Consider the following 15,177-nt stretch of genomic DNA (forward strand, 5'->3'; position numbering starts at 1 on the left):
TATTTTATTTATTCACTTTTTTGTAATAATTATTTTTTATATTTCCTCCTGCTTCTCCTATCGAAATGTGAAATTGCAATCGGCCGCAATATTTTTCTCATGAACGAAGAAAAATGGGGTTACAGAGGGGTTGAAAATGTTTAGGAGTGCGGCTGTGCGTGCTTCTAAGTACGTTACTGAATTTTATTCGCGGTCCGGACGAAAAAATCTTCGAAACCGGAGTGAATTCCCGATCGTGAAGGAGGGACGGCGATGAAAATAGACCTTCTGCTTTTGCCTTGCAGATTCCTTCAGGTGCACCGAAATTACATTTACTAAGAAAGAACCGCCTCGTACGGATATAGCATCGATTATCCTCCGTTTGTCACGCTGCCGGACAGATTCTGTTCGGTCTGGAAAAGGAAAGGCACGTACACCTCCAATTATGGAAATTAACGACGGAGATGTAACGAAGTTATCCTTTGCATATGCATGGCAGAGTAAAAGAGAAACGAAAGAAATTCAACCTCTATTAACGATGACTGATGTACCTTTCTTTTTCAATAAATACGTAAAATCCAGTGGAATCTAACTTTTGCAGTCTTTATAAAAGTTTTAAATAACCATTTAAATATATCACATTTAAACTAGTCTTTATTAAAGATAGCAAAAGTTAGATTTCAATGGATTTTATTTTTTGGAAATTAAAATAATAGTACTGATAGAATTGGAAAGAAATTTTAGGATCACTTTTGGACAATTAAGAGGTATGGAATATTTAATACGACAGTATTTCGTACAATTTGTGAACTACTAAATATTCTATATACACTACCAGCCAAAAATTTAGGACCACTTACAAAATCAACCCCAATATTGAATCTGCCATTAATTCTTTACAGACACGAAACTGATGTTACGAAGATCGATAGGAATTTGCTTCACTTCGATCGATTGCAGTAATAAAAAATTTGTTAAAAAATTCTCAAACTTGCTAACTTCTTCTAAAAAATTTTGTATAACTTTCAATGTACGATCCCAAACTTTTGCTCCTTAGTGTATATACCGAGCAATACAGTTACTTCGACAAAGTCGTTAATTACTAATTAATACGAAACAATTCCTAGTCCCTGGTAAATTACCACTTCCTCCAATTATAACGCTAGATCAATTATCGCTACCTTTTCAGAAATTATCAGAATTAACTCTATAACTGTACGCAAGCAAGCCTTTCAGCAGTCCTAGAGACGCATGAGAAAAGAAAAGGAGCAAGGCATTTTCCGGCGCCGAAGCGGAATTAAAACGGCCCTAACAAGACATGCAACGAACCACACCGCCTTTCCCACTACTCATTTGTTATAATTTCTTGCTGAATGGCTAAACCCCGCTGTTACACGCGAAATAATAGTTCTTCTGCCCGTGATTCGTTCTCCTAATAAATTTTCCCCGCGAATCATCCGCATAATCAACCGTGCGCAATTCACCTTGTTCGACTCGCCACGCTTTTATAATTTCTTCTTCGATAAAACACGAAATGCAACAATTTTTCCTCGCATGCATTGTGTCTTCCTTCGCGATAGAGAGAACAGGCAAAAAGTTGAAATCTCCTCTCTTATCGTAATTACATACACCGCTCGCTAAAAAGCGTAATTACGCTCGCTAAAAATAAATTGCAACACCTTGAAAATGAAATCGCGCTAATCTGAAGTTTACGTGCCGTAAGTCACAATAATATTCGTATCCCCTTTAAAACAGGATAACTTTTTTAAAATTGGACCAAACGACTCGAGTCTCTCTGAGAAGTTAGAAAATTTTGAAAAAATTGCAATTTATGGAAATCACGAAGAAAACTGTAAAGATCACTGTTTGCAACTTTTTTATTCGAGTTCGTAAAGAAAATTTAAAAAATACGTTTTGTTGATTTATGCCAGTTATATACACACTGAAAATTTCATCAATTTTACTATTGTTGGAGGTATTGAAAGAGAAAAATGATTAGAATTTCATTAAAAAGGTCATTATTTCCTCAGAGTAGCCCCAAAAAAAACAAAAAATTTTAATTTCTGCACCCCAATATCTAAGTTTCGCAATTCGTTCGACGAGCAGCCTATCCTCCGGAAAACCCACGTTGGACCGGATCAAAGTTCCGCGTTTTCAGTTGTCGAAAGCGTAAAGGCGGTTTCCAACGCGCTACAAGTTTCGCCGCTCGTTACATTTTTGCCGAATAAAGAGCACAAAAGAATATATCCTTTCACGCGGATCCATTATTGCGGCCGCACGCGCGTTTCGCGACGCTTAAAAATAGAGACGGTAATGGTCGGGCGGCGTAAAGCTCCGGCTGCTCTTAATTATTAACACTCCATAACAATACGCGCAATAAAGCGCGGTCCCGCGTGTACACGATGCGTGCCAAGTCGTCGCAACGCGAAATGTCCTGAAGGAATTGTTAGGGAGCGTGAAACGGGTTTAAATTTAAACGTTGACGCCTGGAAACGTCTCGTTTTGCACGGGTCTCAAGCATCGCCGCTGCTGAATTCCGTCGCGGACCTTTCCGGCTAACTAAGAATAGTACGGAGTGTGTTTATTGAGATTTTTCTTTGATGCTTAAGATCTGTGCTCTTTTGAACAAGTTATGTTTATTTTATAGCACTGTCCACTTTTCTGTTTTTTTTCTAAGAGAATCGTGGTTTTTTAAGGATGGCACAGTTGAGTTATTTTGGGGAATAGTGTCTGTAGAATAATTCTGGCTACCTTTAACTTCAGCTACGCTTTTTTCTGTATTTGATTTCAATTGATGAAGTTTAATTGGGCTGGTGATTACGAAAGTGGCCTGGGTTTGATATCTTTCTTTCGAGATATTTAGAATTTTCCCTTTGGGTGTATTAAAAACTATTTTTTCACTATTCAATAAAATATTTGACAAAATAATAAATCTTTAGCTCTTATAAAATGAATCTTTTTAACGAAAAGATCGACGTTATACAAAATAAGTGATAAATTCGATGTCTTTAAATTTCTGACTCGTTAGAGCATTTTCGTAATTACCAGAACAATTAAAAACGAAATTGTTGCACGAATTGTCCATGGTTTTGTCGAATATTTCATAGACTTTGCACGAATTGTTATTCGAAGCTTCCAGATTTCAATCAATCCAAGCAATTCAAGCAATCCAGGCCATGAAAGCCTCCAAAGTCTCTTAACCCTTTGCCCTCCGAGTACTTTTTAACACAGCAACTGTAGACATTTACAACGTGAAACATTCGAAAAGCAAAAGCTTCGTTCCAAAAAAGAGAAATTCTAAATGTTCGTAAATTTAACCTCTAATAACTGCAATTTTCTTCAATTATCTTCCTTCACTTTCCCTATTGCATTGTACTTTCTATTACAGCAAAAACGTAAATTACAGCATTGTAAATAATGAGAAACTCACTTCTATACGGCTAGGAAATAAAAGAAAAAGAATAAAATTGATCATCCACGGTACATCAAATTGGCAAAAACACGAACGTCAATTTCCTTCGTTCGCTCTCTCCATCTCTCAGATCACCGAGCAAAAAACACACAAATCCTCCGTTTCACACCTGACCGATCCAACAACCTCTCTGTATCGATTCCACCGACTATACCCACTCTACAAAGGGCGGGATTTACAAGTTTAGCGGGTGTAGTAATTGGACACGCAGCCGGTTAGTCGAATGATCCAGCTAATCTCGCCACGTATGCATGTGCATCGTCGTGTTGAGCAACCGGGAAAGTAACGAGTGCACACTCTCTCCTCGCGAGGAGAGGAGAGGCTCGCCTCGAGGTGATCTGAAACGAATGGAGGTTGCCGAACGAACGCGGCCGGAGAGATATTCCGGTTGGTGAATAAATTGCCGATGGCAAGGCCACAACTAACGGCCGCCAGTATGGCGTCGATATCCCTGCTGCCGTTTTCCACACACGTCGAACCATCCACGCACCGTTCTCCACCGGTTCACGCGTCCTTCCTTCTTCGCCGCTCCTCTTCATCTTCGTCGCGGCGCCCGCGATACGAACGAGATCGCTCGCGTAACTCGCCTTTACGATGTCAGCGACACCTTCTCCCGCGATTTTTATCGATGGTGAAAAGAAGGAATACGCTTCCGATTGTCCTCGAAAATTTTCCACCACGTGTACAGATCGCACGAAGAACTTTAACTCGAGCTGAAGATCGCAGGCCAACCTGTTTCGCAATTAAAACCAGCAGCGGATACTTAAGTTGGAGCAGCTTCCGCTTTAATTTCGTCGTGATAGGTCACAAAGTGGGTCTTTAATTCGATTTTACGAGAGTGTCGGTGACGTTTTCATGGCCACGATTAACGTCGCGATAAAACGTCCTTATTTTTTTTTTTTTTGTGATTCTTCAGAGGCTCTTAATTCGAACAACCGTCTTCCTGCTCGTTTTCGACTCTTCCTTTTACTCGTTTCGTGTTGGTGAGAAGTTGCAAGGACGACTTCATTTTATCGTTGCGATATTTTTGCTTGTGTTTCGTGTGGTAATTATGGGAACACCGTATTGTACAAATTGGTGTGGAATATTAACTTTCTGTTGTGTCTCGTGTTCTTCTTTTTCTGATTGATTAATCAAACGGAGACAAAAATTTTCTGCAAGTGAAAAATATTTATGCTTAAGTAATAATTCATTGGAAAGTGTAAAAAGGTGTTTGTTTTGCATTTTTACTACAATATAATGGAACACGTTTATCTAGGGAACGATGGTGAATGAAATTTTAAGATCCAAGAGATTTCAGCTACTTTTCGATCATTTATATTCTCAAAAGGCGGAACGTTGCCCAATAATGTTCGACAGAGCAGATCAGACATTTAATAAACCGACTAGTTAATGTTGAAACGTCGAGATAACCGTGTAAACAGATCGCGCTGGTGATAAATGATTGAACGTATTCGCGATAATTTCACGCGAAATACTTCGATAATGCTCTCGGCCAAATCACCTGTCAATGCAACACGCTAAATCCGTAGGTTACACAGAATTCACATTTCGAAACATACAAAAACGAACGAAAAAATGATAAATTATACTGGAAACTAATTAGCCTCGATCATGAATCGTACTGACTATTAAGATGAATAAATGGTCCGAGGAAAATGCACGCTATAGTAAAAAAAGAAGAAAATGAGGTCTCCATTTGCCTTCCGTGATATCGGGAGGTTAATGAAAAATCGTTACAAGCGGGTAATCTAATATTTCACTACTTCGATGTGAATTTCGTTTCGCATAAGTAACGCTATTAAGGTTTAATTAAATCTGCTCGACTTTTCAGGCCGGATAAAAATTCAACACAACGTAAAAGAAGAAGAAAAAGAGGAAAAATGAACAGAAGATGCAACGATCCAGTGTGTCCGGCGAATAAAACGCATGCAAGGTTTAAAAAAGAAAATGATTAAAATATAACAAATAGTTATCTGTGAAAATTTCGTCGTTTTGCAGCACGCAAAAGCATGTTCGATCGAAAAAGCATACTTCCACGGCTACGTCGAGAACTTCGTTAAAACCGCGGAAGAGATCTCCTTGCGCGAGGTCAAAGAAGAGATCAAGGGAACCAGCAAAACGATCGAAACAACGCGCTCGCAAAAGACCTTGTAAAAAGTATTATACTTCGTATAATCTCCGAGTTGCAATTATTTCATTATCTTTGCGTTACAAGTTTGTAGTTATTTTTTCTGTGTTCAAAGGGATTGAGATTTTTGGCGTTATGATTTGCAGCAAAAAATGTCAAGCCACGAGACCATGCGTGGAGAGTTCAACATCGGTGTCGAGGACACGGTGAGAGGGTGATAAATAAATTATAGTCTTGGTTGCATCCACCTGCATGCTTCGTAAGAAATATCGTCACTTGGAGCATATGGATACTTTTCAGCCTTGCATTCTTTGAGATCCTCGTTCCCATGCCGTTTCAGTGATTCAGTGAATAGATACTAAACTCGGGAACTTTGTCAACGTTATCTAATATGATAAACCTGCGTTCACGATCAAGCGTGCTACTTGCAGCATTGGTTACAGTGATTCGAGCAATTTTCTCTTATGATCCTGTTAACCTCTGTATGAGAATACTTTTTGCATTATTTTTTGTAATTACTAGTAATGATAGTTGAAAAATTGCAAATTTTCAAATAGAAAAGTAACATCTTTCGTTATCGAGAAATACTGAGGAAATCTAATTTTAGTGTTTAGCATATTCTTGCTATTATGAAATTATGAAAAGTAAGGGATAGCTTTAAAATATTTCTATATAAAAATGAAGAGGATGACTTCCATCAATTTTTTTACAAATTTAGAATTTATAAGGGTTTTTGTTCGAACTCTGTGAACGGTAAACCTTCCGATTTACAGCACGAGAAGCAGGGAAACATTGAAGCCGAGAAAATCTAGATCGTGTAAAAAGAAGAGCTGCAATTGTGGAGTAAAAGAGAAACCTCGAAGTTCGACAAAACGTAAAAGGCAAACGAGATCGCGAAGTCGACGATCTCAATGCAGAAAATCCCGGAAAAGGCCACCTCTTTGCTTATGCGTCACAGGGTCTAGTACGCAAAACTTGAAGAAGCATTGCAAGTGTCCGTCGAAGTGTGCAATTCTATCGAAATACGACGATTGTTGCTGTATAAGAAATAAAGTACACGAGAGTATTGGTTTTTGCAGGAAAACAGAGATCACGCTATTAGATATTGCATACAATTATTGTAGATCTCGAATAAAATTAATTTCTTACGTAAATTTTACTTAAAAAAAAATTAGAAATATTTAACGAAACGTTGAATAATGAAATTCAATTTTTACTTCAGAGAAAGAGACGTGCAAGGAACATCATGAAAGGAACGCAGTTGAAAAAGTGTGACTGTAAACCACGTTCATCAAAGTTAGAAACATTTATATAAAAAATGTTACTTTTGTGTCGTAACGAAATAACAATTTTCATAATTAACATTCAGCACAGGTAAAAATATATTTGAGAAAGGATTGTCCAGTATACGTAAAAAGTTACAGAAAATCAAACGTGCTTTTTGTCGAAACGAAAAGTTAGTATGTAAACACTGTAATACTGAAGATGCTGTTAACAATATTTTTAAAATAATATTTTTATCACAGTCCTGAAAATTACGGACAACGTGTACATAGAACACGTCCTGTTCGAAGATGTTGTTCCAGAGACTCTTCGCGGAATCGAAATACAAATACGTCGGTAACTTGCAAAAGAAAGAAAAGTGGACTAAACACAACGCTATACTGTTGAAGCAAATTAAAAAAAAAATTGTTTTCTATTTCAGGATAGAAGGAAAGTGAAATTTCGTAAATAAAGGTAACAATGAATCGGTATTTCTGTTAAGTGTTTCGTTTGTATTTGCTTACAAAATCATTATAATTGCTCTACGAGATATTTTCAAATTATCAGCTAATGGCTTGCATACTTAATAATTAAGTAATGTGAATATAAATTAGAAACTGATACTGCATGATGATATTAAGCAGCGTCCAATGAGAAGTATCACTTGTTTTCTTTTTACAGAACATATAACGACCTGAAGATCTGCTTTGTGGTAAAAACAAAAGTACATCACCAAGCGAAAGACACAATGTAAACAACAATAATGTACATTCTATTCGATACTTTTGGCCACATTTCCCATCCAGCCAAGGTACAATACATAAAACATGAACATGAAATGGTTATTTAAATATCAACGTTTATCTTTCATTTTTACGATGTTAAACAGTCAATAAGCATAAGGTCTTGTACATTTTCTTTTTATGAAATATTATTTTATACGTATTCTTAAAACCTGGTAAACCTGAGCTTTGAAGATCTTTCAGATGAATTGTTCTATCAGTTCAACTATAATGAAATGTTACACAGCGCAGATATGTCATGCACGTAGTTTGCGAGTAAATGTCATTATTAAATAGATACTGCTGAAAAAATATAAAACGACTACTGTGATCTCCCGTCTATAACAACCTGCGTTTTGTTTCTGTTTCGTGTGTTTCGTTTATAAATATAGTAATATGCTTTACGTGACTCGCCCAAGGCAGTGATCGTAAATGAAAGAAAATATGTCATGATTATTTCTAAGACACGTACACGTACGTCATCATTCATCATTCAAACGACATTTTATTAAATACCTACACTATTTATACTGCGTCAATCATCATTTTCCACTGAAACGGAATAAAAACATTTCTGGAGCTTGCGTTATTAGAATAATATATCAACGGTTTCTGAAGCACCAAGCTTCAAACATCCTGCTTCGATGCGAAGTTCTGTGATATAGTGAATCGAGACAAAGCTCGCAGATAGTAAATTAAACTATTACATAACATACTGTATTATCGTCAATACATTGGAATGATCAGTCTCTTCTCACAGTATTGGCTCTCTCGACCGCTTCAAACAGATCCAACCGATTGTCAAGCCAAGCGAGGCAACCACATTTTTACACATGGCATTAGATATTTTAATGAGAGTTTGGAGAATTTGATTAAATATGTACTACAAGCGCCGGCGACTGGCAAGTCTAATAAGGTATTACTCTCAATACCATTACCGATTCTCATTGTCGGTGGTTGAGACACGTGTGTACATCGAAATATAAATTCACCGCGTACTGCGTCTATTGGCGTTACGTAATTGCTTTTCAATTTCGAACTGTCGTAAATCCGCCCTTTGTAAAAAGTCTTGGCGTTCTAAATATCCATCTTTGCCTTTGTTATGAGTAGTAATCTCTTCTTCCAAATTCTCTTCTTTTTTATAACTGTCCCAATCTAACTTCGATTTTTCTAATGTACTAATTTTTGCTTTTTTCCCTATTTGACCAAGAACAGAAGAGATACCTCCTAATCCAGCCCGTTTAAAACCTTTTCCTCTTCCAGAACCTTTCCCTGCAGGTGAAGCAGTGTTTCCTGTTTTCTCAGAATTATCAGCAGTAGACAGAGACAATCTTGCCTCTGCAGAATCTGCTGACACTTCCTTCTCAATCTTCACTTCTTCACCGGCAAATTCAAATACTTTAGTAATCTTTACTTTCTCCTCCACCTTTGGCTTTTCTATGAGTGGTGATTTCTCCTTTGGTTTGTTTGTTGTAGTTTCTGCTTTGGGTTTTGGTGCTGCTTCTTTAACAAATAAACATACAAAAATATGTAGAATAACAGTAATATACTTTTCTAAATAAATATCAGTAATAAACAGTTCTAGTTTAAATTATTTACCAGTATCCTTCATAAAGTCAGCCCAAAGAGAATCAGCTCTTTTCTTCTCTTCTTCTTCTGTGAGTTCCTTTTTCTTTTCAGACTTTTCATTCCCTTCTCCTTTGTCCTCTTTGTCATCAGCTTCATCCTTCAATTTTATCCCTGTTCTTCTATGTTTCTTGGTTTTGGATTTTGTAGTCTTGTTTCTCTTTCTTCCCTTTCTCTTTGTGCTTTCTCTCTTGTTTTCATCATTTTCATCTTCAGGACCACTTTCTGCATCTCCTTCAGATTCTACCTCAGAAACAGGCTCATCATCTGCACCATCAGGGACATAATCTTCATCGTCTTCGTCAGAATCAGAAGGCAATTGGTGTTCCTCAGTCATATTCAATTAAAACTTTACTTTTAGAATAACTACAAAAACAAATAATGTTCTATCTTTATTAAAAATCAGTCCAACTTGATTAACAGAACTTTATTCTTCTATTCTGGTAACAAAGAATTTTAAAAAGCTTAGACCTTTCCATTCTGAACAGTACAATTTAAAAAACACAACTAATTCAAAATTCCTGCTTATGCTCACGTAACACTAATTAAACAACACAGTCTTTGTAATTTACTTAATACGTAACAAGTATTGTTTTCAAAATATTTAACTTCGTCACGTTTCGTATACAAATATACAACCTAACCTCCTTCAAGTGCGCAATTCCACAAATAACCGCGAAGCAATAACTTATTTATTGATCTTTGCTATTTTAGTACTTACGTATTTTCTCAAAAAATACGACCTTTCGTACTAAAAATTCGGTTACACGACCACCTTCCGGAACTTTCGTCGGAATATTCCAAACGTCCGCTTGGCTTCGTCGTTCGTCACTTGTTCGTTACGTATCAATAGACTTCGAACTAAATTCGTCAATATTTTGGGGACGCGAGAAAAATACACCACTGCACATGAGAAAATCGCGAAAAACTAACGCCCAAAGAGTACGAATCGACTCACGATTCGCAAATGCGTTCGATGTATATCATCGTCCATTTTTACTTGCTGATCTAGCGTCCTCTTTAGTGAACTGCAAGCTACAACGTAACGTATGTAAATTTGCAAGAATCTATACAAATGCGTATAAGTTAATTTCATAAAAATATATATTACAATTATTTCAATTCAACGATAAAGAACTTTTAATTCTTTAGTTAAAAAACCTTTTATAACTTTTACAAACTTCATTCGTTTCTACTTGGACGATTGCAGTGTCGACATCTGTACGAAATTTCACATTCAATCGTAAGATACAACAGAACGTCCACGAAAAGCTTATGATTATGTTATCTAACAATTTCTTTATCCATGTTTAAGCACTTTTGTGTATTAAAAACTTCAAATTTCAGCCCAATGATTGTAAATAGAAGTGCACTATTATGTATGCATAAAAATGCACATTAAATAAGGAACAATATTCACGCTACGTTTTATGCAATTTCTATTAAAGTATTATTAAAATTATCAGTTCAATATCACTTATTTCTACGTATTTTAAAAAAATAATTTAGTAAAATTGAAAATCTTAGGATCTTACATTTTTGCTTACACAAAAATTCACTGTGCATTAAAACTGTACGTCATATTTCATTTTGTCAGTAACGTAGTAAGTGATTTGAAATTTTATACGGCTCAAGTTAATTCATCTTGGTGAAACTCGACTTTACATTAATTTTCACATTTTTCCAGAATTTCTTTCTATGCAGATGCCCAGTTACAAATATCTTGACAGGAGAACGTGGCCAATTACATGGAAAGGTGTCGAATTGCGGAGGAACTTTCACGAATTTGTCGAGCAATAAGTCAACTCCTGCTTCAGGATGTTAAGTAGGATCAGTAGGGTCACCGCAAACCTCATATTACAGGATCCATTTCGAATCCCTCCTTTCAACGAAATGGTCGACAGCCCGTTCTCGAGGATTTTAACCGGATTAATAGATCAAACGGTTTTTCCTCCTACACAAATCTCTGAATGGGAGAAATGGTAACAGTGGAAGGGGAGTAAGAATAGAAAATCATGCTGTCTAGAAACAAACATCTTTTAAACCATTAAGAAATTGTGTACACATAAATTTCATTTATAATCATTTCTAATTACAGAAGAAGTGTTACGAAAATCAAATTTATAATAATTGTAAATAAAACACAAACATGGAGAGCTAAATATTTTTCAGTAGAAAACAATCCAAATTTTTCCACTGAAGGGTTTTTAAAGTCTAATTAAAAATTAAAAATAAAAGGGTCCTTAAAATCTAATTAAAAATTGAAAACGAAAGGGTTTTCAAATCTAATTGAAAATTGAAAATAACAGGGTTTCTAAAATCTAATTAAAAATCAAAATGGTTTTTAAAAAGACTATTTAAAACCAACCAATATTAAAACACTTGATACACTTTGTAAGATTTCTCATTGATGCATGAAAATAGTTCAAATAAAGCTGAAATACCACAAAACTTAATTTTGATAACTAAGAAAATTTAGATCGTCTCCAAATCGTAACCATCCTTGACAATAACCAAACTCTCCAAAAACTTATCTATACAAAACATTTACTAAATTCAATATTAAAATGAACAATCGTATTTTCCCATCAAGTGAACTCTTTAATTCACACGTTCAATTCTATCGAAAGGGAGCTTCAGGGGACAATAAGAAATTAAAAAAAGAAAAAAGAAAAACATCACGGATATCCGGAAGAGGAACATTTAGAGCAAAGGTCAATTCCGTACGGGAAGAAAAAAGCGCTATTCGTGGATATACAACTCGAAAGAGGATAGAAGAGAGGAAAGGATGGACCAGGTGGCTGCAGATGACGCAGAACCAAACGATTGGACGAGAAGCTCCAGGAAAAACGAAAGAGGAGGACGTGGCTAAGTCGAAGGAAGATGCTTTTGCTGTTGAGAAAGCTCCGCCCGACTTTTCAGAGGCGTCTCAAACCTCCCTCTTCTCTGCCAATGATCATTTTTTCATCTTCTCTCTCCTCTCTCTCACCTCTCCGTTCTGTATCCTCCTCTTCGTCCTCCTCTTCTTCGGCCGAGAGTTTTGACGTACAATTAGTTTCGCGCGAGCGTCGCGACCTATCGTGACATTCCAACAATACGAGTGGAAGAAAAAAATCGTCGAAAAGGAGGACCAAGGTGAGGAGGTGTTCCATCTTCGTTTGGAATCCTTGAAGAGTTCCATGCTTCAATGTTGAATCGGTGCTTCAAAGTTTACCTCGTAACCCCCTTCTTTCTCTTCATTTTCCATTTCGAAATCAGCGGAGAAGAAGACAATTTGTGAACCTTCCATTCTCCATGAAAATTCTTCTCATTTCTAACACCGAGTGAATAAATTTCGAAGATCTCTTCTTCGTTGATATCTCTGTTAGGACAAAGGCAGAAGAGAGTTTCTTGTTCCTCGTCTAAATTACGACAGACCGAAAATAGTCCATTACGGCATTGTTGCAGCGGCGAAGTTCGAAGAAAATGAATGTGCAACGACACGCATAGTAACGTAGTGCAATTAAATAATTGCAGAGGATGCCACGCAAGCGACGTGCCTCGACGCCGACGTTGGACGCCGACGAGGATGAGTTCGTCTCGGAAGAGAAGTATAGCAAGGACGAGTTAGACAGTCGTGCCCCGCGAAACGCGGCGAACGCTAGGGAACGTGCACGAATGAGGGTGCTCAGCAAAGCGTTTTGCAGATTAAAGACTACATTGCCCTGGGTACCAGCCGACACGAAACTCAGCAAACTGGACACCCTTCGCCTTGCCGCTACTTACATCGCTCATCTCCGTGCGGTCCTCAGGGACGACGGGGATGCGCACTCGGAGACAACTAGATCATTATCCTTGGCGCTGGTAAGTTATAATTGCGCTGTTCGGTTTAATTGTTGAATTGAACGACTCTGAAGATTTTAAGAAATTCTCTGTTTCAGTCGATGTACGCTGGCGTTCGTGAGTTTCAGGACACCCGTTGTATTCGTACAGAAAGTAAATTAATTACATCTCTTCGAGAAATTACTAGGTTGAAAAATTTGTTTTTAATCTTAATTTTTCAATCACTTATTAGAGTTGTTTCACGTTCAATAAGTGTCCTAAAACCTATGGACTTCTTTTTTTTTTTCTAAAATCATTCATTATTTGTTGTTATTTATTAGTTCTCTTATTTGGTTCCATTTTTAGAATTCTTCACCTACTTTTTATTTGCTTTTAAATTTGTTTGGTTTCTTTTATAATCCTCAAATATTATTCTCCTTTTCTCCAATAGTTTACTTTATTTATTTATTATTGCACTTTTCCTTTTGACTTTTTTATGTTCATCTTCATAGTATCGTGTGTAACGTGTGATTATCCGTTGATTATTATTTCTCAACTGCCTATATGTTCCTTTAACTGTTAGTGCTTTTGTGCATGTACAGTAGTTTCACTTCTTACGACTGCAAAATTTCAACGAAAGAAAAACATTAAATCAAAGACATGAATTTAAAAGTATCTCAGATAGTGTAAAGAATCGAAATTTTTAAACCTTTGAAGAGTAACGTTTCGTTCATTTAGCATCTCAAATATTATACTTAAATTATTAAATATAATACTGACACTGGAATATTACTAAAATTCAATACATTCCAAAATACAAAACATTTTTTATCCTTTTTATGCAGGAAACTGTTTGTACAGTAATGTCGGTGTCGCCGAAGAATGTTAAAATACAAAATTCTAAAAGTATTTCCGTGCAGTTCTTTTTTATACAATTGCAATATTCAGTATCACGGGCCCGTAAAATAACAAAGAATCCAGGTGGATCCAGTCGGCGTCACAACGTCGTCTTCACAAACGCGTTCTCTGTTTACGTCTCTCCAGGTGGATCAAATCACTCTCGAAGCTCCCACCCACCCTTTCCACCATTAATTCTAAGTTAGCTCTGTTATTTGAAGAACGACGTTTTATTCCTCTTACATTGCAAGCCGATTGAATTAACATTCTCTCTTCCCGTTTCTATAATTTCCAAATTTCCAAGAAAAGAAAAAAAAATGTAACAACGTACGAAAAAATTGAAATTAATTTGGCTTAAATATTAGAAAAAAACTAAACTAAACTAAAATCTGTAATAACTAAATCATAATTTCTAAGGTTGTAATAAAATATTGTGTAAATCTAAAGTTATTCGCATAATTAATAAGGAAATCATGAATTAAAAATTTGTATTATGTTAAAGATAGGTTATGTTAGGATATGTTCAATGTTAAAGATTGAAAAATTCCTTAAGGATATGTATATGTATATTTTTTGTATTTATTTTGATATTTTTTTCAGCGAAAATAATTAAGAAATTTTACTAAACTTTTTATAATTGTTGTTACAGTCGTGGCCGTTTGCTCTGCAAGGAGGAAACGCTTCTATGTTGATGAACAACAGTTGCAACGTATCATCGTCAACGTCATCGAGTTCTAATCAGTACCGTGGTCAGCAGGGAACCCACGAGATCCAAAATTTTCATCATCCTGGACATCAGAGCATGTCAATGCGTCACAATCACGAGTCACAGCTCTCCTATTTCTAATACCTCTGTCGAGTGGAAGACATTAGAGTCTTTTTATCAGAGTACGAGAGAAGAACAATCTGTTTGTGAACGAAAAGTTTTCTTACTTCTAACGATGCCAAAATTCGTGACCATTGAAATCTATATTTATTTCAGAGTGCCTTATTATACTACTATTTATTGATCTACTCATTAATATTTTAAGAACAACTGTTATAATAGATAATGTAATCGTTATTGTAACCAAAGCGTAAAAACTAGTCCAATAGAGTATTTCTATAGTTATACGTTATAATTATTGTTTATTTTTACTTCCCCCTCCCTCTCAAAAAAATACAATATGACCCTATTTCATTTTAATAAATAAATAGTAAGTAAATGAGGATTGAAAAATGTTTTA

The 15,177-nt window shown here is 36.1% G+C and overlaps 2 protein-coding genes across 3 annotated transcripts; one reads left to right on the top strand and one right to left on the bottom strand.

The window, feature by feature from the left end:
• Nucleotides 1–4,268: 4,268 nt before the first annotated feature.
• On the bottom strand, nucleotides 4,269–10,236 carry LOC108573166 (craniofacial development protein 1). Of its 2 annotated transcripts, XM_017935555.1 has the most exons (4): nucleotides 9,975–10,236; nucleotides 9,227–9,619; nucleotides 8,852–9,130; nucleotides 4,269–4,605 (listed from the first exon to the last, which is right to left on the bottom strand). In XM_017935555.1, exons 2-4 carry the CDS (start codon nucleotides 9,588–9,590, stop codon nucleotides 4,457–4,459), a joined length of 792 nt encoding a protein of 263 aa, XP_017791044.1. In that variant the 5' UTR covers nucleotides 9,591–9,619; nucleotides 9,975–10,236; the 3' UTR covers nucleotides 4,269–4,456. The 2 variants fall into 2 exon arrangements, with proteins under 2 accessions (XP_017791044.1, XP_017791043.1); XM_017935554.1 differs by lacking the exon at nucleotides 4,269–4,605 and having other exon boundaries at nucleotides 8,525–9,130.
• A 2,536-nt stretch (nucleotides 10,237–12,772) lies between these two features.
• Nucleotides 12,773–14,798, top strand: LOC108573182 (transcription factor 21). Its single transcript, XM_017935572.1, has 2 exons — nucleotides 12,773–13,096; nucleotides 14,601–14,798. Exons 1-2 carry the CDS (start codon nucleotides 12,773–12,775, stop codon nucleotides 14,796–14,798), a joined length of 522 nt encoding a protein of 173 aa, XP_017791061.1.
• The last annotated feature ends 379 nt before the right edge of the window (nucleotides 14,799–15,177 follow it).

This window comes from Habropoda laboriosa, unplaced genomic scaffold, assembly GCF_001263275.1.
Source record: "Habropoda laboriosa isolate 0110345459 unplaced genomic scaffold, ASM126327v1 scaffold124, whole genome shotgun sequence".
Taxonomy (NCBI): Eukaryota; Metazoa; Arthropoda; class Insecta; order Hymenoptera; family Apidae; genus Habropoda; species Habropoda laboriosa.

Coding starts and splice junctions, on each gene's coding strand:
- LOC108573166 (XM_017935554.1), bottom strand. CDS start 9,590: ATGACTGAGGAACACCAATTGCCTTCTGATTCTGACGAAGACGATGAA. Junction 9,131..9,226: donor TGACTTTATGAAGGATACTG/GTAAATAATTTA, acceptor TATTTGTTAAAG/AAGCAGCACCAAAACCCAAA.
- LOC108573182 (XM_017935572.1), top strand. CDS start 12,773: ATGCCACGCAAGCGACGTGCCTCGACGCCGACGTTGGACGCCGACGAG. Junction 13,097..14,600: donor GATCATTATCCTTGGCGCTG/GTAAGTTATAAT, acceptor TTGTTGTTACAG/TCGTGGCCGTTTGCTCTGCA.